This window comes from Erythrolamprus reginae, chromosome 10 (genome assembly GCF_031021105.1).
Source record: "Erythrolamprus reginae isolate rEryReg1 chromosome 10, rEryReg1.hap1, whole genome shotgun sequence".
NCBI classification, from domain to species: Eukaryota; Metazoa; Chordata; class Lepidosauria; order Squamata; family Dipsadidae; genus Erythrolamprus; species Erythrolamprus reginae.
In genome coordinates this window covers 38,140,775-38,163,820 of record NC_091959.1, presented here as the reverse complement: position 1 = coordinate 38,163,820, position 23,046 = coordinate 38,140,775, and the positions used below count along the sequence as shown (strand labels likewise).

The window sequence follows — 23,046 nt, the reverse complement described above, 5'->3', positions numbered from 1 at the left end:
CAACGGTGGCAATAAACCAAATGATGAAATGAAGGCATTCGACCTGCTAAAAGGGTTCCTCAGCATACGGGCCAGCAAAACCAGCAGAGAGGAGAACAGAAGTTGGTACTCAGCTGGTTCTGGGAGAACTGGTAGCGGAGACTGGTTGGATGTAATGCCATCCTGTTTAGACATGTTCTCAAGGCCGGGCGCCAGTAATAGGTTGCAACCGGTACAGCTGGGATCGGGGTTCTGGATTCTGGCGGCAGAAATTGAGATTCACATTCATTTCTGCACCCTCCGACAAGTGCATGCGTGAAATTGGGCTTCTGCGCCCGCAAAGAGGCCCTCGCGCGCAAGATTTTGATGATTTTCAGCAATTTTTTTTTGCTTCTCCACATGCGCGGAAGCAATTGCCAAAAATCGCTGAAATCCCACGCGAGAGTGTCCTCGCACAAGATTTTACTTTCTGTGCATTCAAAGAAGCCAAATCTCGCGCCGACGGGCGCACATGCGCCCACAACGATCCCAAAGGGCGTACCAGTTATGGCCGGTAACTGGAACCCCCGCCTGCCGGGCGCAAATGAGCAAATCGCATCCGCAAAGGGCTGGGCACATGCTTTGGAAGGCACATGCCCGAAGCAAGTACAGTGTTCCCTTGACTTTCACGGGTCCGATATTTGCGAAAAGTCTATACCACGGGTTTTCAAAAAAAGTAATTAAAAATACTTTGCGGGGTTTTTTCTACACCACGGTTTTCATCACCAAACTTTCGTCCCCCATTGCTGATTGGCTGAAATCATAACATAACATAACGTAAATAATTATGTTAATAAATATCAGGATCATTAAGTATCTTCTTCAATGGTGAGTACCAGTAATAGCGGTGAGTAATAATCTAAAGGTTATTAAGGGAATGGGAAATTGTAATTTAGGGGTTGACAGTGTTAGGGGATGTCCTGCGATAATGTTCATAGCCAAAAATAGTGTAATTATTTCCGCATTTCTACTTCGCGGAAATTTGACTTTCATGGGCGGTCTTGGAATGCATCCCCCACGAAAGTCAAGGGAACACTATATGCACATGGTGAATCGGTGGGAAGAATATATAAAACCCATCCCTGGATAAAAATAATGGTCACACACTTGAATTCTTATCTTAGCCACACACACACAAACAAAACCAGTGCATAATAGAAAAAGGAATGCTGGAAAAGGAGAATCACAGGTTCTGTCCCAGCGAGATTTTACGGACTCCCCAAAAAGTCTTATTTTTATCCATCCAATCTAGCATGTTGAAGTAATAATTTGTTTTAAAAAAAATTAGGAGAAGGCTACCACACAGATCAGCACAAACCAACCAACCAGGACACACATCAGGAAGCTACTGCAATACCTCCCACACTACAAATGAAAAGGAGGACCAGGGGAGACATGATAGCAGAGTTCCACTATCTCAGAGGTCACCACAAAGAAGAGGGAGACAAGCTATTCTCCAAAGCAATGGGTGGAAATTAAACATAGAAAGAAGCAACTTAGAACAAAGGAGAAATTTCCTGACAGTTAGAACAACTTATCAAAAATAATTGAAAAGGATCAATACGGATTTGTGAAGGGAAGGAAAATAAGTGAGCCAATTAGAAATGTAATAAATGTGATGTACCATGCTACCGTTACTAAAAGGAAATTAGGAATTTTGAAATTACGGTAGATGTTTATAAAGCTTTTGATAAAGTTAACCATAGCTATTTATATAAACTATGTAAGGAATTAAATATGGGGAATATATTTTGTGAAACTGTAAAAGAGATTTATAAAGGGAATGAAGCGTATATAAGGGTGAATGGACAAAGAACGCAGAAAATTAAATTACTAAATGGCACCAAGCAGGGATGTCCTTTACCTCCAATGTTATTTGTAATAGCAATAGAGATGTTAGCTAATAAGATAAGACAAGATAACACTTGGGCAGGATACAAAATATGGGAAATAGAAATGAAATTAAACCTATTTGCAGACGATGTAATTATATTGACCCAGTCCCCGATGGAGATGATTAAAGGTGTAAGAAATATTCTACAAAAGTTTAAACAGGAATCAGGATTGTCGGTCAATATGGAAAAAAATCAGAGATTATGTGTTTAAATACAGGTCTGAGAGAGCAGATAGAAATCAGGAAAGAATTAGGGTTGAAGTTAGGACTAAAGACAATTAATCGTGTCACCCACACAATTTCTGACAAAATTACAAGGCTTAAAGGGGGCTCCTGATAAGATCACAGCTCTTTTTTTGATGTAGCATCCTTATTTTCATCCATCCAATCTAGCATGTTGAAGTAATAATTAAAAAAAAAAAAGTAGGAGAAGGCTACCACACAGATCAGCACAAACCAACAAACCAGGACACACATCAGGAAGCTACTGCAACGCCTCCCACACTACAAATGAAAAGAAGGACCAGGGGAGACATGATAGCAGAGTTCCAATATCTCAGAGGCCACCACAAAGAAGAGGGAGACAAGCTATTCTCCAAAGCACTTGAGGGCAGGACAAGAAGCAATGGGTGGAAATTAAACATAGAAAGAAGCAACTTAGAACAAAGGAGAAATTTCCTGACAGTTAGAACAACTTACCAAAAATAATTGAAGAGGATCAATACGGATTTGTGAAGGGAAGGAAAATAAGTGAACCAATTAGAAATGTAATAAATGTGATGCACCATGCTACCGTTACTAAAAGGAAATTAGGAATTTTGAAATTACGGTAGATGTTTATAAAGCTTTGGATAAAGTTAACCATAGCTATTTATATAAACTATGTAAGGAATTAAATAGGGGGAATATATTTTGTGAAACTATAAAAGAGATTTATAAAGTGTATTTAAGGGAAAATGGACAAAGAACGCAGAAAATTAAAATACTAAATGGCACCAAGCAGGGATGTCCTTTATCTCCAATGTTATTTGTAATAGCAATAGAGATGTTGGCTAATAAGATAAGACAAGATAACACCTGGGCAGGATACAAAATAGAGGAAATAGAAATGAAATTATACCAACCAACCAGGACACGCATCAGGAAGCTACTGCAACGCCTCCCATACTTCAAGTGAAAACAAGGACCAGGGGAGACATGATAGCAGAGTTCCAATATCTCAGAGGCCACCACAAAGAAGGAGACGAGCTATTCTCCAAAGCACTTGAGGGCAGGACAAGAAGCAATGGGTGGAAATTAAACATAGAAAGAAGCAACTTAGAACAAAGGAGAAATTTCCTGACAGTTAGAACAACTTGCGTCCAGACAGTTGTGAATGCTCCAAAACTGGAAGTTTTTAAGATGTTGCATAACCGTTTGTCCGAAGTAGAGTAGGGTTTTCTGCCTAAGCAGGGGGTTGGTCTAGAAGACCTCCAAGATCCCTTCCTTCAGTGCTGCTACCAGTACACCCAAACTGGGCCGAATCGGTAGAATTTCAACCCTGAAATGGATACTTGGGAGAGAGAATGTACGTATTTGGTATTCCGTTTACATTGTGCCATCATTTATGATAATTTTTTTTTTCAGCAAAAGGATGTATTGTTGGTACACGACACCAGTGAAATGATCCAAACAAATTTTGGGCTCCACATTACAAAAAAGACATTGAAACTCTGGAAAAAAGTACAGAAGAGAGCAACTAGAATGTTACTGGAAACCAAAACATACGAGGAAAGGTTACAGGAAGTGGGCATGGATAGTCCAGTGAAGAGGAGGTCCAGGGTGGACGTGATAGCAGTCTTCAAATACTTGAGGGGCTGCCATGGAGAGCAGGGGGTCAAGCTATTCTCCAAAGCACTATAGGGCCAGACCAGGAACAATGGTTGGAAGCTGACCAAGGAGAGATTCAACCTAGAAATAAGGAAGAACTTTCTGGGGGTGAGAGCGATCAACCAGTGGAATGACCTGCCTGTGGAGGTTGTGAATGCTCCAACACTGGAGACCATCAAGAAGAGATGGAATCACGCATCCCCTCCTGGGGGGCAGGGATGTGTGAGAGGCTGTAACAGGTACATTGTCTTCACAGTTGATTGCTTAGATTGCTGATTGGTAGGCAAGAAAATTAGAGAGAGAGAGAGAGACAGAGAGACACAGAGAGAGAGCAAGCTAAAGTGGGACACGTTCAAAAGCTGAAAGTTAATGAAATCAGTCAGCAACTTTGAGAGAGCAGATATAAACCATGTTGTAACAGATGCTTACAGCAATAGTATAGTCACAACCAAGTTTTACAAATACAATGTGAATCAGACTCTGGCATCAGTAATGTGCAAGTACGGGACATTTTTTGCTCTCGCCCCCATCCATCTCAAGGGGTGAGACTATTATTCCTCCCTTAACTCAATTTTTGGAGCATTTCATGTCAGTATTTTCCTAATTTCGAACTATAGTGTTCCATCGGTTTTTGCGGGTTCAAACTTCGCGAATAGCCTATACCACGGTTTTTCAAAAAATATTCATTAAAAAATACTTTGTGGTTTTTTTCCTATACCATGGTTTTTCCCGCCTGATGACGTCATACATCATCACCAAACTAATAATTTTTGCAAATAAATAACAAAAAAAAATAATTATTGTTAATAAATAAATATGTTTATAAATATCAGAATCACTAAGTGTCTTATTCAACGGTGATTACCAGTAATAATGGTGAGTAAATGGTTGTTAAGGGGATGGGAAATGGTAATTTAGGGGGGTTTAAAGTGTTAAGGGAAGGCTTGTGATACTGTCCATAGCCAAAAATGGTGTATTTACTTCCGCATCTGTACTTCGCGGAAATTCGACCTTCGCGGGCAATCTTGGATCGCATTCCCCGCGAAAATCGAGGGAACACTGTACTCTCTTGCCTGTTTTATACCCCTAGAGGAATTTCTGGAGCCCAACAAAACTACCGTGTTTCCCTGAAAATAAGACCCTGTCTTTTTTTTTTTTAACCTTGATATAAGCGCTCGGCCTTATTGCCCTGCCCACAAAAGCCCAATTGGGCTTATTTATCAGGGGATTACTTATTTTAGGGGAAGCATGGTACAAGAAAATTTTTCCAAAGCTGAATTTTCATCTTATTACAATTTATGGCTCGTATTTGAGAATGTCTGAACTGTATTCCTAACATCTAGCTAACGCTTGATAATAACTTAATGCTTGATAAACCCAGATACATTTAACAGTGTTGGGTTACCTGGAGACAAAGATATCCTTCATTACTATGTAAAGATGTGCACCTCCATTCCCAGCCCGTATTTCATAGAAGGCTAAAACAATATTTGCTGGTTTCCTGTTAAGTTTAGGCAAAATTCAACAGGGATGGTTTTTAATCCTCAAAGCCCCCTTTTCTTTTGAAAACAAATCTCTTTTTTACCTAATTTAAACGCGATCAAATGGCCAGAAACGCCGTAAACAAAAGTTATGTGAAAATGTCGGTGTATAGTCTGGAGGACAGAAGGAAAAGGGGGGACATGATCGAAACATTTAAATATGTTAAAGGGTTAAATAAGGTTCAGGAGGGAAGTGTTTTTAGTGGGAAAGTGAACACAAGAACAAGGGGACACAATCTGAAGTTAGCTGGGGGAAAGATCAAAAGCAACGTGAGAAAATATTATTTCACTGAAAGAGTAGTAGATCCTTGGAACAAACTTCCAGCAGACGTGGTTGGTAAATCCAGTCACTGAATTTAAACATGCCTGGGATAAACATAGATCCATTGTAAGATGAAATACAGGAAATAGTAGAAGGGCAGACTAGATGGACCATGAGGTCTTTTTCTGCCGTCAGTCTTCTATGTTTCTATGTTTCTAAAAAACCCTTATCCCATATGCATGTAAATGAGGGGGATATTTTTTCTTTCTTTTTTTAAAATATATTTTAATGCATTTGATGTAGATTTATTCTTTTAAACGGTAACGAACTGGCTCCTAAGTCAATAAGATTGTTCCTTCCTTGCAAGAAAATAAAAGAGATGGATTGTGAATGGGTTGCATGCCAAGAAATTCAACACCCTCTTATTTTAGAAAAGGAAAAAAGCCAATATTGAAATCTAGGTTGTATTTTATAAGCATGCTTCCTCACTTCGCACGGACAGAAATTAACCGAACGTTGGATGCCTCCGTTAAGAAAACAAAAACAACAAAAACACGAACCAAATGCACGCAACCACAAAACAAAGCACAACACGCAATGCAGACAAAGCTCACGGTTGTGTGTCTCAAGCGCTGGCTCTCAGCTGTGGTGCCGTCACAAGGCCCACCGCTGCCCCCCTCAAACACACACGCACACTCCAAAATGCAGAAATGTACACACACATACACACCATGTCCTAATGTCTCTTTGTTGGGGGGGGGGAGGCTACTTCATTGCTTTAAAATCAGGAGGAATGGGAAATTTTAAGTTAAATGCTAAAATGGGAAAACAGATAACTAAAACAAAATGAAAACGGGGAAAACTCAGGAAGTTGCAAATAGTCAAGCAATCGTAATCCTGTCCTTTAGCTTCTGAAAACCACCTTGGTTTGAACAGTATATCGGAGGAAGAGGAGGAGGAAGAGCAGGAGGAGAAGGAGGGGGAGAAGGAGAGAGAAGAAGAAGGAGGAAGAGGAAGGAAGGACGGAAGGACGGAAGGACGAAAGAAAGAAAGAAAGAAAGAAAGAAAGAAAGAAAGAAAGAAAGAAAGAAAGAAACCATCATTGATGTTAGAAAATGTTCAACTTAGCAACCTGGATTACAGAGAGAACAGGAAAAGTCTGTCTGTTTCCCCCCTTATTCTAACAACATACAGTACAGTTAAAACACGTAAGATTACGCTATACATTATATACACATAAATACATATTGGATCTTAGCAACGTGTATGAGCGTGTGTGTGTGTGTCTATGCGTGTGTGTAGACACCCACACATACTTGTAGTGCAATTTCTGAAAAAAAGGGGAAATGAACAAACACAAAGGGACCCTCTACGATGAAATCAGCACAGAGCGGGACACGTCAAGAAGTTCCATACAGTAGACACATCAGGAGCTGTTTCAGAATGTCCATCGAGTTGACCCTCTCCATAAAGTGCTCCTTTGCTTCACAAAGCTTGCGTGTGTGTGTGTGTCTGTATTGCATATGTGTTTTCTTTCCTCTCTTTTCCTGTCTCTTAGGGAAGAGAAGCTATCGATGAGGTGGAGGGGGAACCAGCAAGGATTCACCGGAAGGGATGCCTTCTCACAACACGGGTACCTAAACTGGACAAGAGGGTCATTTCCATGCATTTAATTATGTCCCCTTGCCCGGGTGTACGAAGCATCTCTTTCCCCTCGATGGGTGTTTTTTTTTTTTGGCTTCTTGAGACGGAACACGAGAGCTTGAAGATTGTATTGCGTGGCTCCAACTGCTTGAAAGAGGTCTGCAGTCTTCGATGGATTTGTCCCACCTCCTCATCGTTGGAGAAGGAATGTCCCCTCACATCCACCACAATGTGCAAAGCATCAGGTCTAATTTCCAGCATCTCAATGGGTGAAGTCGGCTGAAGCGAAGGGCTGAGCCTCCAGCTCTTCTTCCCATGCAAAGAGAGATTTTTGAGAAGCCTGGGAGAAGTTCAAGGACACACCAAGTAGGGCAGAGATGGTGGATAGGGCCCTCAAATGCGTGCAACCAGACGAAAATCTGTAGAGGAACAGGTCTGTCCACCACCGGAGACCTTCTTCCTTGGCTGAGCTTCACCAATCCACAAGAAGCCCTCCAGGTGTCCACTGCCCGCAGTAGACAAAAAGTATCTCCAAATGAAGAGGGCCAAGCTGGTATTGCCATCACCCCGTCTTTTCTTCTCCACAAACAACAACAACAACGAAAACCAGCAGCCGCGAAGCAAGTTTGGTCCTTGGTTTCTTCCGGCCCTCTTTCACCAGTTGGAAAAGGGTCCTTCTTATATCTACCTCTCCTCCGGTTTGCATCCGGGTTAGCAGGAAAGAGATGCTACTCCTGAAAAAAGAGAAAGGAACAGAATGGATATCCAGGAAAGATCTCCCTGCCAACTGGGGAAACCAATACAGTGATCCCTCGTTTCTCGCGGGGGATGCGTTCCAAGCCCACCTGTGAAAAACTAATTTCCGTGAAGTTGAGGAAAGATTTTTTTTAATGTATTTAACAAGTATTTAACAAGTAACCCACCCTTTGCATTAAACAGTCATTTTATAATGTTTCTCAGCTAGAACTACATGTGATACCCTACCAGTTTCTTTAAGAGAGTACAGTAGTACTGGAGAAGAATTTTATGAATTTTTAATGTATTTAACAAGTAACCCACCCTTTGCATTAAACAGTCATTTTATAATGTTTCTCAGCTGGAACTACATGTGATACCCTACCAGTTTCTTTAATAGAGTACAGTAGTACTGGAGAAGAATTTTATGAATTTTTAATGGATTGAAAAATTTTAATGCATTTAAGCCCCCTTTGAAAACCCGCGAAAGATGAACCGTGAAGTAGCGAGGGATTACTGTACAAGTCTAATTGCTAAATCATGTTACTGGCATTACAACTGCAATGATTCACTTAACAACTGCGGTGAAAAAAGGTCCTAAAATGAGAGTAAAACTTAACAAATGTCTCACTTAGCAACATAGATTTGAGGCTCAGTTGTGATCCTAAGTGGAGATCTACCTGCATAGTTGCTGTCTCTTTCACATCTGTGTGTGTGTGTGTGTGTGTGTGTGTGTGTGTGTGTGTGTAGTACTGTAGAAGAATTTTATGAATTTTTAATGGATTTTAAAATTTTAATGGATTTAATGGACTTAAGCCCCCTTTGAAAACCCGTGAAATAGCGAATCTGTGAAAGATGAACCCTAAAGCAGCAAGGGATTAATGTAATTATTATTCCGCTCTGAGAATTCTTCAAAAGAGCACAGAGCAGCAGTGGGTTGCTCCCGGTTCGGACCAGTTCTTAGAACAAGTAGCGGCAGTGGCAGGAGGTTCCGCTGACCCATCTAGGACACTTTGGTGCATGCGCAGAAGCATTGCGCAGGCAGGCAAACCGGCAGCAAACTAATTCAGAACCCACCACTGAGGCAGAGTTACAACATAATTAGATAAATGGCAGCAGTTATGGGACAGGAATTATAAGTTAACAATGTCCACTGCATATCAAGGAAATCGGTATACTGTACAATGTTTTACAGATGGCATTTTGCACCGGTGAGGTTGGCAAAGATGCTTAAAGATAAATCTGCTAAATGTTGGAAATGCCACCAAACTCCTGGGTCCATATTGTCATATGTGGTGGACATGTGAAGGAGCCAAAATAATAATAATAATAATTGGGCAAAAGTACAAAGCAGGTTGGAAAAGATGAAAAAGCAGCACACTGAGTTAAAATCAGAAATATTTTTTCATGGGGATTTTGCCCAAAACCTATAGTAAAGGGACTGCATATTTAATCACATAGAATTGTATTTGAACAAAACTGGAAGAGTGAAGTGATCCCTATGGAGGAGAATATTAGAATGGTGCAGAAATGAATCGATCAACGCTGGCTATACAGGAGAAAGAACAAACTGAATATTAGATGATACAGTGATCCCCCGATCATTGCGAGGGTTCCGTTCCAGGACCCCTCGCAATGATCGGTTTTGCGCGAAGTAGCGCTGCGGAAGTAAAAACACCATCTGCGCATGCGCAGATGGTGTTTTTACTTCCCAGCAGCGAGGAGCCAAAGATTGGGGTTTCCCCCAACTCCTTGCTGCTGCCGCGCCCGCCGCTTGTCCGCCGCCTGCCTGCCCGCGCGCCCTTCGCCCGCCCACGCCGTTCGCTCGCGCCGCTTCCCAGCTGGGAAGCGGCGCTGGGGGTCTTACCGGCCGCCCACTCCTCGCTGCTGCCGCGCCCGCCGCTTGTCCGACGCCTGCCTGCCCGCGCGCCCGCGCGTGCGCCTGCCCACGCCGTTCGCTCGCGCCGCGACTCAGTTGGGAAGCCGCGCGGCTGTTTTAAAACGTCGCCGCCGGCATGGGGGGCTTCCTAGCAGCCCCCCAAACCCGGGTTGGGGGTCCAGGGGGTGCTGGCAAGCCCCCCATGCCGGCGGCGACGTTTTAAAACAGCCGCGCGGCTTCCCAACTGAGTCGCGGCGCGAGCGAACCCGGGTGGCCGGGCGAGCAGCGAGCGAACGGCGGGTGGCCGGGCGAAGGGCGGGCGAGCGGGTGCTGGGGGGGGCCTTTAAACAAGCAGAAGATTTATGGTGGCTTTCCATTTTAATTATGTCTGGATGCAGGATTTCCTTGGGCTTAAGCTGCAATCACCCACAAAGCTTGGGCTTAAGCTGCAATCACCCACCCTCCCGCCAGCAAGAGGGGGAAGACCCAGGGAAGCCGCCCAGCAGCTGATCTGCCCGGCGCCATCTACACATGCGTGGCCATAGAAAAAAAGGGCACGCATGCGCAGATGGTGTTTGTACTTCCAGGTTGAAAAATCGCCATATAGCCGTTTCGCAATGATCGGGATCGCAATACCCGGGGGATCACTGTATAGGGTTATTATGCTTATTATTATTCTCGAGGTGCCCTGAGTCTCCTCGAGAAGGGCAGCACAGAAGTCAAATAAATAAATAAATAAACAAATAAATATTATTGTAAGATTAGAAAAATAATACCAATGTAATGAATACTGTAAATTCTAATTGCACAGAGATACACTGCACCCAGATGACACACTGTTTAATGGAAGATGAAATGTTTAAATTTATAAATAAGTAAGTAAGTAAGTAAGGAAGGAAGGAAGGAAGGAAGGAAGGAAGGAAGGAAGGAAGGAAGGAAGGAAGGAAGGAAGGAAGGGAGAGGGGTTTAACTTCTAAGGATTTTAGGAACCAAAACCCAACAGAGTTGGTGTTCTCCGGGTCCCGTCGGCTAAACAATGTCGTCTGGCGGAACCCAGGGGAAGAGCCTTCTCTGTGGCGGCTCCGACCCTCTGGAACCAACTCCCCCCAGAGATTAGGACTGCCCCCACCCTTGTTGCCTTTCGTAAACTCCTTAAAACCCAACTGAGACCTCCCCCCCATGCCTATGTAGTTTTGTGCATGATATGACTGTGTGTATGTATTTTATATATTGGGTTTTTTTCTTTTTAGACTTTTTAACATTAAATTGTTATTTTAGATTTTAATTATTAGATTTGTTACCATGTATTGTTTTTATCACTGCTGTGAGCCGCCCCGAGTCTGCGGAGAGGGGCGGCATACAAATCTACCTCAAATCAAGGGCATGGGGTGAGGTATCATCAATATGCCGATGATACCCAGTTGTACATCTCCACCCCATGTCCAGTCAACGAAGCAGTGGAAGTGATGTGCCGGTGCCTGGAGGCTGTTGGGGCCTGGATGGGTGTCAACAAACTCAAACTCAACCCAGACAAGACGGAGTGGCTGTGGGTTTTGCCTCCCAAGGACAATTCTATCTGTCCGTCCATTACCCTGGGGGGGGAATTATTGACCCCCTCAGAGAGGGTCCGCAACTTGGGCGTCCTCCTCGATCCACAGCTCACATTAGAAAAACACCTTTCAGCTGTGGCGAGGGAGGCGTTTGCCCAGGTTCGCCTGGTGCGCCAGTTGCGGCCCTATTTGGACCGGGAGTCATTGCTCACAGTCACTCATGCCCTCATCACCTCGAGGCTCGACTACTGTAATGCTCTCTACATGGGGCTACCTTTGAAAAGTGTTCGGAAACTTCAGATCGTGCAGAATGCAGCTGCAAGAGCAATTATGGGCTTCTCCAAGTATGCCCATATCACTCCAACACTCCGCAGTCTGCATTGGCTGCCGATCAGTTTCCGGTCACAATTCAAAGTGTTGGTTATGACCTATAAAGCCCTTCATGGCACCGGACCAGAATATCTTCGGGACCGCCTTCTGCCGCACGAATCCCAGCGACCGGTTAGGTCCCACAGAGTTGACCTTCTCCGGGTCCCGTCGACTAAACAATGTCGTCTGGCGGGACCCAGGGGAAGAGCCTTCTCTGTGGGGGCCCCGACCCTCTGGAACCAGCTCCCCCCTGAGATTAGGATTGCCCCCACCCTCCCTGCCTTTCGTAAACTCCTTAAGACCCACCTTTGCCGTCAGGCATGGGGGAACTAAAACACCTCCCCCTTGCCCATGTTGTTTTGTTGATTGATTGACTGTGCGCCTGTTTTTTATATATACTGTTTTTTATGAGATTATTAATTTAAATTGGAACTGGATGGGTGGGCATTGGATTTGGTATTGTGTACTGTACTGTTTTTTATTATTGTTGTGAGCCGCCCCGAGTTTGCGGAGAGGGGCGGCATATAAATCCAATAAACCTAAACCTAAATCTAATAAATATTAATAATAATAATTAAAAAAAACAACAATTACCTGCGTGGAAAAAAGAGATAAAGCTTTATCGTCATGCACAGATTCCTGGTCGCAGACTGGAAAGCCGTCGCTCAATGCACATTTTATCTAAGAAGACAGAAGGATATGAGGAATACGATTAATTGACCATCCCTAAAACTCATGAGGACTAGAAAAATAACCCAAATCTGCCCCCCCCAACCCCCCCATAGCTTTAAACCTCAATTTTACACATTTGGCCAAATATAACTGTAGGTCAAAGGCAATAATCATGAATTTTGATCATGTGACCCATGCACGAAAGTGAAATCTTACAACGCCGTGCGCACACATGCCTGCGATGATCCCGGAGGGCGTACTGGTAGCAGTCGGTAAGTGGAACCCTCACCTGCTGAGAATGTCCGTAGACAGTAGACCTCAAAGCAATAGGATTGTGAAGAAAGCAAAGAGTAACTAGAGTAATAAGAGCCGGGGTGGCGCAGCAGGTAGAATGCAGTACTGCAGGCCACTGAAGCTGACTGTAGATCTGTAGGGCATCATCATCACCGGCTCAAGGTTGACTCAGCCTTCCATCCTTCCGAGGTGGGTCAAATGAGGACCCGGATTGTGGGGGCAATAGGCTGGCTCTGTTAAAAAGTGCTATTGCTACCCTGTTTCCCCGAAAATAAGTCACCCCCATAAGTAAGACATGGGAGAGGTTTCGTAGAATGGCCTAATATAAGGCATCCCCCGAAAGTAAGACGTCGGAGACGTTTCATTTAGCAGCATTCCCAAACAGAACATATACAGTATAACACTGCTGTCCATAAATTGCATCCCAAAATGATGCATCGATCAGATTTAAAACACATCCAACACACATCAGCCTTGTTATTGCTGTTGTGAGCCGCTCCGAGTCTTCGGAGAGGGACGGCATACAAATCTAATTTAAAATAATAATAATAATAATAATAATAATAATAATAATAATAATAATAATAATAATAATCCAACATGTGGCTGCGTGTTTGGATGCGTTTTTGCTGCAGCAGGATACAATTCACTGGGGGGAAAAATAAGACATCCCCTGAAAATAAGACATAGCACATATTTGGGTGCAAAAATTAACATAAGACGCTGTCTTATTTTCGGGGAAACAGGGTAACATGTTGTAAGCCGCCCTGAGTCGAAGGAGAAGGGCAGCCTAAAAATCAAATAAATTAATTAATAAATAAGTAAGTAAGTAGGTAGGTAAGAAAGTTGGAGAAAGCAACAAAATTCAAAACAAAACAGCGGTCTCGCGAGCATCTTTCTAGGCCCTCCTTACATTTATTGATGTTCTCCACATCGCCTTGCTCAGTGATAAAGTTCGAGAGACCTTCCATCAAGAGCAATGCTTTCTCGTATCTTTGGACACAGTCTTCTCGGTGATGAAACATCTCATCCAAAGCTGCAGCTTGAACCTGGGAAGGAAAAACACCTTGAGATTCTAAGGACCGTGGTCGCCTGCCAGCAGTTCGTCACCGGCTCAAGGTTGATTCATCCTTTCTTCCTTCCGAGGTCAGTAAAATGAGGACACAGATTGTTGGGGGAGAGAGGCTGACTCTTAGAGAGGACTGTAAAGCAGTATATAAGGGCTATTGCTAATGTTATAGCCCTTCCTTCCTTCCCTCCCTCTCCCTCCCTCGCTCCCTCCCCTTCCTCCCTTCCTTCCTGTTAGAATGGAGCATTGTAGGCTAACTCTGCCCACTGCCAGGAGTTTAATCCTGACTGGCTCAAGGTTGACTCAGCCTTCCATCCTTCCGAGGTGGGTAAAACAAGGACTCAGATTGTTGGGGTCAAGAGGCTAACTCTGTAAATCGCTTAGAGAAGGCTGTACAGCGGTATATAAGTCTAAGGGCTATTTCTAGTGCTATTGCCCTCCCTCGCTCTCTCCCACTGCCGGCAGTTTGATCCTGACTCAAGTTTAACTTAACCGTCCATCTGTCCGAGGTCGGTAAGATGGGGATCCTGATTGTTGGGGGCAAGAGGCTGACTCTGCAAACCTCTTAGAGGGAGCTGTAAAAGCACTATGAAATGGTATTTAAGTCTAAGTGCTATTGCTAGTGCTAGTGCCTTTCTTTCTTTCTTTCTTTCTTTCTTTCTTTCTTTCTTTCTTTCTTTCTTTCCGTCCGTCCGTCCTTCTTTCTGTCTGTCTTTCTTTCTTTCTTTCTTTCTGTCTGTCTGTCTGTCTTTCTTTCTCTCTCTCTCTCTCTCCCTCTCCCTCCCTCCCTTCCTTTCCTTCCTATTAGAATGGAGCATTGCAAGCTAACTCTGCCCACTGCCAGCAGTTTGATCCCGACTGGCTCAAGATTGACTTAGCCTTCTATTTTTCCAAAGTCGGTAAGATGAGGATCCTGATTGTTGTGGGCAATATGCTGACTCTGCAAACCTATTTAAATCTACCGTAAGTGCTATTGCTAGTGCTATTGCCCTTCCTTCTTCCTTCCTTCCTTCCTTCCTTCCATCCTTCCTTCCTTCCATCCTTCCCTCCCTCCCTCCATTTCTCCTTCCTTCCTTCCTTCCCTCCTTCCCTCCCTCCATTTCTCCTTCCTTCCTTCCCTCCCTCCATTTCTCCTTCCTTCCTTCCCTCCATTTCTCCTTCCTTCCTCCCTCCCTCCCTCCCTCCCTCCCTCCCTCCCTGAATGGAGCACTGCAAGCTAACTCTGCCCACTGTCAGCAGTTTATAATGACTGGCTCAGCCTTCCATCCAAGGGCGGGTAAAACGAGGACCCAGATTGTTGGTGGCAAGAGGCTGACTCTGTAATCTGCTTAGAGAGGGCTGCAAAGCATTGTATATAAGTCTAAGTGCAACTGCTATTCTCCTAATTCACACTCAGAGACATATATCTGGGCCCCCACTGCTGCCACCCACATCACCTTACATTGCAACACCTACCATCTGCACCGCGTGGCTGAAGATGAGCTTTTCCGCGGTGATGCTGTTGATGCGGTCCATGAGTTTCTGCTTGTCCATGAACCACCTCTGTAGCCTTAAGTTTAGGTGATGGCACGAGGAGACACTGCTTTTATACAGATCGTTGAGCTTTCTCACAACTACAAGAAGGACATAAACAAAGGAAGAATAAACTCACTGTGCCAAAATGGTTAAAGTTCCAAAATCTTATTTCAGATCGATTAGTCCGGGGTAGGCAGGCAGAGTTGGCTCTTCTATGACTTGTGGACTTCAACTCCCAGAATTACCGGGCCAATCGTGCTAGCTCAGGAATTCTGGGAGTTGAAGTCTACAAGTCATAGAAGAGCCAACTTTGCCTATCCCTGGATTAGTCCATTTAATCAATGGACTCTTTTGCTGTTTATTCTCTCCTTTTCTTTTAAAAAAATATCCTTAAATGTCTTTCTAAATCTTCTTTATTTATTTATTTTATTTATTTATTTTTATTTTATTGGATTTGTATGCCGCCCCTCTCCATGGACTCGGGGCGGCTAACAACAGTGGCAAAAAACAGAATGTAAAAATCCAATACTACAACAGCTTAAAAACCTTGTTATAAAACCAATCATACATACAAACATACCATGCATAAATTGTAGAAGCCTAGGGGGAAAGATTATCTTAATTCCCCCATGCCTGACGGCACAGATGGATTTTGAGGAGCTTACGAAAGGCAAAGAGGGTGGGGGCTATTCTAATCTCTGGGGGGGAGTTGGTTCCAGAGGGTCGGGGCCGCCACAGAGAAGGCTCTTCCCCTGGGCCCCGCCAACCGACATTGTTTAGTTGACGGGACCCGGAGAAGGCCCACTCTGTGGGACCTAACTGGTCGCTGGGATTCGTGCGGCAGAAGGCGGTCCCTGAGATAATCTGGCCCGGTGCCATGAAGGGCTTTATAGGTCATAACCAACACTTTGAATTGTGACCGGAAACTTTCCCTACGGACTGAAAAACACGCAGCCAACATAGTAAAACTTGCCATTCCGAAGGTTCCAAACATCTGAAAAATTCACCTGTTTTAAGAGCAACTTTTCAATATTTTTGTTTCTGCCTCTTCACTCTATGTTTTATTTCACTTCTGCTTCACTTGTCTCTTTTCAATATTTTTTTTTGCTCTTTGCAAACTTTTTCTTTTTAAAGCGGCTTCCCATCACCTCGGCTGATTTTCCTGTCGATTCTGCATGCTTTGCAATGGATTTCTAAAAAGTGATGCTAAATGACAGGTGTCCTCTCCTTCCTATCATTCCCCCTTTACCCTGGAACAACACCCCCACCCCCAGCCAAGGAATGAGTCAACTGGTTGAGTGATGGCATATTAATTTAAGATCATGGGTCTAGCTCTGTAATTATGAAGTCACACCCACATCAATTATCTTTAAGCCCTTAGCTTAGCACATAGCTAAGCCCCGAGAAATTCCTATCAGGTAACTTAGGTGCTATTTTTCTTTCTCTGAGATTAGCAGGAACTTGGACAAACAAGAGAACCACATTTGCCTTTCAGGATAAAAAACAAAAAAAACCCATCAAACCAAAATAGAACAATCTCCAACTTGAAAAAGATGAGGAAGAACAAGTATAGGCCAAAGGGAAGAAGATGGAAAGTTAGATTAGCACTATTCCTTTGGATGTTCTTAAAGAACAACAAGACCAGGTTATGTCACCAAGTCTGGACATCCCAGGGATCTGGAGACATGTTTACAGAAGATGGCTCCATTTATTGAGGTGGATGTACTGATTATCAATCTGTCAAGGGCCGTCCTTCCTTCCTTCCTTCCTTCCTTCTTCCCTCCCTACATCTTTCCTTACTTACTTCCCTCCTTCCCTCCCTCGTCTTCCCTTCCTTTCTTCAGCCTTTCCCTCCCTCCCTTCTTTCTCTCCCTCCCTCCCTTCCTTGCGTCCATCCATCCATCCATGCTGTGGAGTGGTTAGAAGATACAGTATTCCAGACTGCCCACCGCCAGCAGTTCAATCGTGACTGGTTCAATGTTGACACAGCCTTCCATCCATCCGAGGTCACTAAAATGAGGACTCTGATTGTTGGGGGCCAGAGGCTGACCCTAGAAACTGCTAGGGAAAGGATTGTAAATGTTTAAGGACTGTTAGTGTTATTGCCCTTCTTCCTCCCTCCCTCTCTCCCTCCTTTCCTTCCTTCCTTGTCATTCCGTCCTTTTCATCACTTTCCTTCCGTTCCTCTTTCCTTGTCCTTCCTTCCTTCTTGCTTCCCTCTTTCCTTGTCCTTCCTTCTTTGCCCTTCCTTCTTTCCTTCGTTCGTTCGTTCCCTCTTTCCTTGTCCTTCCTTCCTTCCTTGCCCTTCCTTCTTTCCTTCGTTTGTTCGTTCCTTCCCTCTTTCCTTGTCCTTCCTTCCTTCTTTGCCCTTCCTTCTTTCCTTCGTTTGTTCGTTCCCTCTTTCCTTGTCCTTCCTTCCTTCCTTGCCCTTCCTTCTTTCCTTCGTTTGTTCGTTCCTTCCCTCTTTCCTTGTCCTTCCTTCCTTCTTTGCCCTTCCTTCTTTCCTTCGTTCGTTCCTTCCCTCTTTCCTTGTCCTTCCTTCCTTCTTTGCCCTTCCTTCTTTCCTTCGTTCGTTCGTTCCCTCTTTCCTTGTCCTTCCTTCCTTCCTTGCCCTTCCTTCTTTCCTTCGTTTGTTCGTTCCTTCCCTCTTTCCTTGTCCTTCCTTCCTTCTTTGCCCTTCCTTCTTTCCTTCGTTCGTTCGTTCCCTCTTTCCTTGTCCTTCCTTCCTTCCTTCCATCCTTGCCCTTCCTTCTTTCCTTCGTTTGTTCGTTCCTTCCCTCTTTCCTTGTCCTTCCTTCCTTCCTTCCTCCCTCCCCTTTTCTTCCCTTCCCTCCCCTCCCTCCTGCCTGAACAAGCCCTTACTATTTTCTTGGCAAGGTTTTTCTGAACAGGTTTGCCACTGCCTACTTCTTAGGGCTGAAAGAAAGTGACTGGCCCAAAACCATCTCACCGGCTTCGTGACTATGGGCTACATCTCCTGGCCTCCCAGTTTCTAGCCTTGTGCCTTAACTGTGACAGTCATTCTGAGTGTTGGAGGAAGCACCCAATTCTTCCATAGGAAGCAAAGACTGACTTGTCTTGTCTACTGCTATTTAAAATGGTCTGCGAAAGGCTGCGCTTGCTGGGGAAACAAAATATTAGGCGTTCCCTGTGCAGTTGGGTACACCAATACTTACTCTGTTTGACCGTGGAGGAGAGACACAGTTTGCCTGCCCTGATCTGCTCAATGGCCATCTGAAGCCCGGCGGACAGCAATTCGGCCACTTTCAGGTACAAGACCAGCTGTTCTGCGAAGCTTCAACACAACAAAACAAGAGCTCAAAGGTGAGTAGAGGTGCAGAAGGAAACCGTACAGTTCTTTCATTTCCCCACCATTGGGTTGATGCCGCAGGTTGGATCCAGAGTTGGGTTCCTACCAGTGCGGTGGAAGCGCTCCGGTATTGGCCTGCCGATGATGCAATTTTGGCGCAACGGCTCCGGTGCTGTCTTTGCCACTCCGTGCATGCCAATTTTTTTGGGGTAATTTCTTTGCAATTTTTTGGCTATTTATTATTTATTAATTTATTTATTTACTTCAATGTATAGACCACCCATTTCCTGATGGACTCAGGGCGGCTTACAAGAATAAAACAGAAATACAAAATTTAAAACCCCAATACAGTGGTACCTCTACTTAAGAATTTAATTTGTTCTGTGACCAGATTCTTAAGTAGAAACGTTCTTACGTAGAAGCAATTTTTCCCATAGGAATCAATGTAAAAGCAAATAATGTGTGCAAACCCATTAGGAAAGAAATAAAAGCTCGGAATTTGGGTGGGAGGAGGAGGAGGAAGAAGAGGAGGAAGACAGTCGCTGCCCAGAGCGAAGGGAGTGTTTCTTTGCTCTGGGCTCTGGCAGAGGTTTATTCCCTCTCCAATCGCCCAAAGAAAGGAAAATGCTTCATTCGCTCTGGACTGCCAAAGCCTCCTTAAGTGCCACCGAAAGGCTCCTCTGGCAGCCCAGAAAAGCCCGTGGTGGCCGGGATTAAAGGGGGAATGGCAGGAAACTGGCCGGGCCTTCGTGCCGCTCTCAAATTTCCTGGGAAATTTTTCTGGGCTCAAGTTCTTAAATAGAAAATGGTTCTTAAGAAGAGGCAAAAAAAATCTTGAGCACCCAGTACTTATCTAGAAAAGTTGATAAGTAGAGGTGTTCTTAGGTAGAGGTACCACTATTTTAATAAAACATTCACCCATCAATCATTTGGAATAGAATGTTGTTGCTCAACGGCTCCAAGCCTGCCAGCAAAGTCATGATTTTTAAAGCCTTTTGGAAGGCATGGGGGGGGGGCCCAAATCTCTGGGGGGAGCTGATTCCAGATGACTGGAGCCACCACAGATAAGACTCTTCTACGTGGTCCCTATAGTCAACATTGTTTGGCTGATGGGACCCAGAGAAGGCCAACACTCTGGGATCTAATTGGTCACTGGGACATGTGAGGCAGAAGACAGTCCCATAAGTAATCTGGTCCTAAGCCATGTAGGGCTTTGAGCATGCGCGGAAGTAAAATCATCCCTCTGAGCATGCGCAGAAGTGAAATCATCTCTCTGAGCTTGCGCAGAAGTAAAATCGTCCCTCTCTGAGCATGCGCAGAAGTAAAATCGTCCCTCTCTGAGCATGCGCAGAAGTAAAATCGTCTCTCTGAGTATGCGCAGAAGTAAAATCATCCCTCTGAGCATGCGCAGAAGTAAAATAATCTCTCTGAGCATGCGTAGAAGTAAAATCGTCTCTCTGAGCATGCGCAGAAGTAAAATCGTCCCTCTGAGCATGCGCAGAAGTAAAATCGTCCCTCTGAGCATGCGCAGAAGTAAAATCGTCCCTCTGAGCATGCGCAGAAGTAAAATCGTGCCTCTGAGCATGCACGGAAGTAAAATCGTCCCTCTGAGAATGCGCGGAAGTAAAATTGTCCCTCTGAGCATGCGCAGAAGTAAAATCGTCCCTCTGAGCATGCGCAGAAGTAAAATCGTCTCTCTGAGCATGTGTGGAAGTAAAATCACACAAGGGGATGCATAGTGAACATGCACACAAGAAACATCATGATGCGCACCGGCTAGGAAAAATAAGAGGAACCCGCCACTGGCTGGATATCACCCTGGTTGTTGCTATTTACCTCCATTCCTTGCTGAGCAAACTGATTTGGTCAGCCACGACACTTTCTTGGAGCTGGTACTCGGAGGCCACCGAGCTGGACATCTCGCTGGCGCTGCCTTTGATGGCGGCAAGCTCCATCACGTGGTGGACGAAAGCCAGCGTAAACCTCAAGCTGTGCAAGATGTCGGTGTGCTCTTGCTGAAAACGCAGAGATGGGCGCATTAGTAGGGTCTAAGACACCAAAGGTCTAATCATGGGCTTTCAAAGCCACTTAAAAAGTTTTATCAGTTTGGTGAGCATTTAATTTAATTAAATATTTATTCAAATTCTATGCTGCCCAATCCCACTTACAACAATAAAAAACAATACAATACAAGTGAGTTTTTAATTTTGTATGTTTGTATTGTCTTTGTGTATTTGTTTATATATGTAAATACAAATTTATTAAAAAAACCAATACAACGGTACAGTGTTCCCTCGATTTTTGCGGGTTCGAACTTCCCGAATATCCTATACCTCGGTTTTTTCAAAAAATATTAATTAAAAAATACTTCGTGGGTTTTTTTCTATACCATGGATGATGTCATACGTCATTGCCAAACTAATAATTTTTGCAAATAAATAACAAAAAAATTATTTTTAATAAATAATTATGTTTATAAATATCAGGATCACTAAGTGTCTTATTCAATGGTGAGTACTAGTAGTAATGGTGAGTAAATGGTTTTTAAGGGAATGGGAAATTGTAATTTAGGGGTTTAAAATGTTAAGGGATGACTTGTGATGCTGTCCCTAGCCAAAAATGGTGTATTTACTGTACATCTCTACTTCGCAGAAATTCGACTTTCGAGGGCCGTCTTGGAATGCATCCCCCGCGAAAATCGAGGGAACACTGTACAACGATAAAAAAAGAAATCGAACAACAACAATAATTAAAACCCCCAAACCGTAACAAACTCATATGTTTAAGTAAATGAATTGGGCTTTATCTCAGGAATGCAGATAAGAATAAAAGGTGCTCAAAAGACAAAATGCAATTGTATACTAAAAACGGGTGATGATCTGTAAATAGATGTTTTCTGTTTAAAATGTATAAAAAACAATAAATAAAATTTAAACGAAAAGAATAAAAGGTGCTTTTCCTGGACATAGGTTACAGCTAGTTCTAAAGAGGTAAATAACTGCTTCTGTGCTGTTTTAACCTTGTGTTTCATTCATGCATGCTTGATTTCAAATAGTGTGTTATTTTATCATAAAATAAGTGATTTCTGAGATTGGGATTTGCTCCAGGACACTGTCTACAGTTGATGGTGAATTAGAGCAGGGGTCTCCAAGCTTGGCAACTTCATGACTTGTGGACTTCAATTCCCATAATTCTGGGAGTTGAAATCCACAAGTCATTAGGGTGCCTAATCCAAGTGGGGTTGGGTGGCATATAACATAGAAACATAAAAACATAGAAGTCTGACGGCAGAAAAAGACCTCATGGTCCATCTAGTCTGCCCTTATACTATTTTCTGTATTTTATCTTAGGGTGGATATATGTTTATCCCAGGCATGTTTAAATTCAGTTACTGTGGATTTATCTACGACGTCTGCTGGAAGTTTGTTCCAAGGATCTACTACTCTTTCAGTAAAATAATATTTTCTCACGTTACTTCCGATCTTTCCCCCAACTAACCTCAGATTGTGTCCCCTTGTTCTTGTGTTCACTTTCCTATTAAAAACACTTCCCTCCTGGACCTTATTTAACCCTGTAACATATTTAAATGTTTGATCATGTCCCCCCTTTTCCTTCTGTCCTCCAGACTGTACAGATTGAGTTCATTAAGTCTTTCCTGATAAGTTTTATGCTTAAGACCTTCCACCATTCTTGTAGCCCGTCTTTTGACCCGTTCAATTTTGTCAATATCTTTTTTGTAGATGAGGTCTCCAGAACTGAACACAGTACTCCAAATGTGGTCTCACCAGCACTTTATGTAGCAGGATCACAATCTCCCTCTTCCTGCTTGTTATACCTCTATCTATATAAATTTTATATAAATTTTACAAATAAATAATACATAAAATAAATAAGTTGCCAAGGTTGGAGACCCCAGAATTGGAGCCTAAAAGTTAACTCTTTTTTTTCTTTTGTACTGTTTTCAACTTGGGGTGGAGTGGGGCATGAAACTCACTTCCATGAGGGTCTCCTCAGGTAGCTCAGGTGCCTCAAAGGTAACGGCTCCTTCCAGATTGGCAGCAATTGGATCGGTGAAGGTATATCTGAAACCTGATGGAGCTTCAAGGATTTCCCCACCGACTCCCAAAATGAAGTGGCGCCCACTGAGAGATCCTCCGGAACTAAGGGAACTTGAAGATCCTCCTGAAACAACAACAAAAAATAATAATAAATCAAACACACAAACTTGTAACAATAAAACAATATATACAGAGGGCTGTACGCCTCCGTGAATGCAAAAGCAATGCTGAGTTATTAGTCCAGAAGGTCAGAGTTACTCACTCAAGTCCACACAGTACTTTCAGGCTTGAGTGTCAGAAAGTTCACAGGAATCCAAAAACCAAAACGAAACCACGATGCATCAATGTCTCTCTCTCCAAAGCTCAA

General features: G+C 43.6%; 1 protein-coding gene across 2 annotated transcripts in view; it reads right to left on the bottom strand.

The window, feature by feature from the left end:
* Positions 1–5,841: 5,841 nt before the first annotated feature.
* ULK1 (unc-51 like autophagy activating kinase 1) overlaps positions 5,842–23,046 on the bottom strand; it is a 111,341-nt gene continuing 94,136 nt past the window's right edge. For both annotated transcript variants that reach the window (XM_070762662.1, XM_070762663.1), the window contains 7 exons: positions 22,616–22,803; positions 20,458–20,636; positions 18,488–18,606; positions 15,252–15,409; positions 13,641–13,776; positions 12,356–12,442; positions 5,842–7,962 (listed from right to left, as the gene is read on the bottom strand). In XM_070762662.1, the coding sequence (XP_070618763.1) occupies positions 12,387–12,442; positions 13,641–13,776; positions 15,252–15,409; positions 18,488–18,606; positions 20,458–20,636; positions 22,616–22,803 (836 nt within the window). In that variant the 3' untranslated portion in view covers positions 5,842–7,962; positions 12,356–12,386. The remainder of the gene's footprint in view (positions 7,963–12,355; positions 12,443–13,640; positions 13,777–15,251; positions 15,410–18,487; positions 18,607–20,457; positions 20,637–22,615; positions 22,804–23,046) is intronic.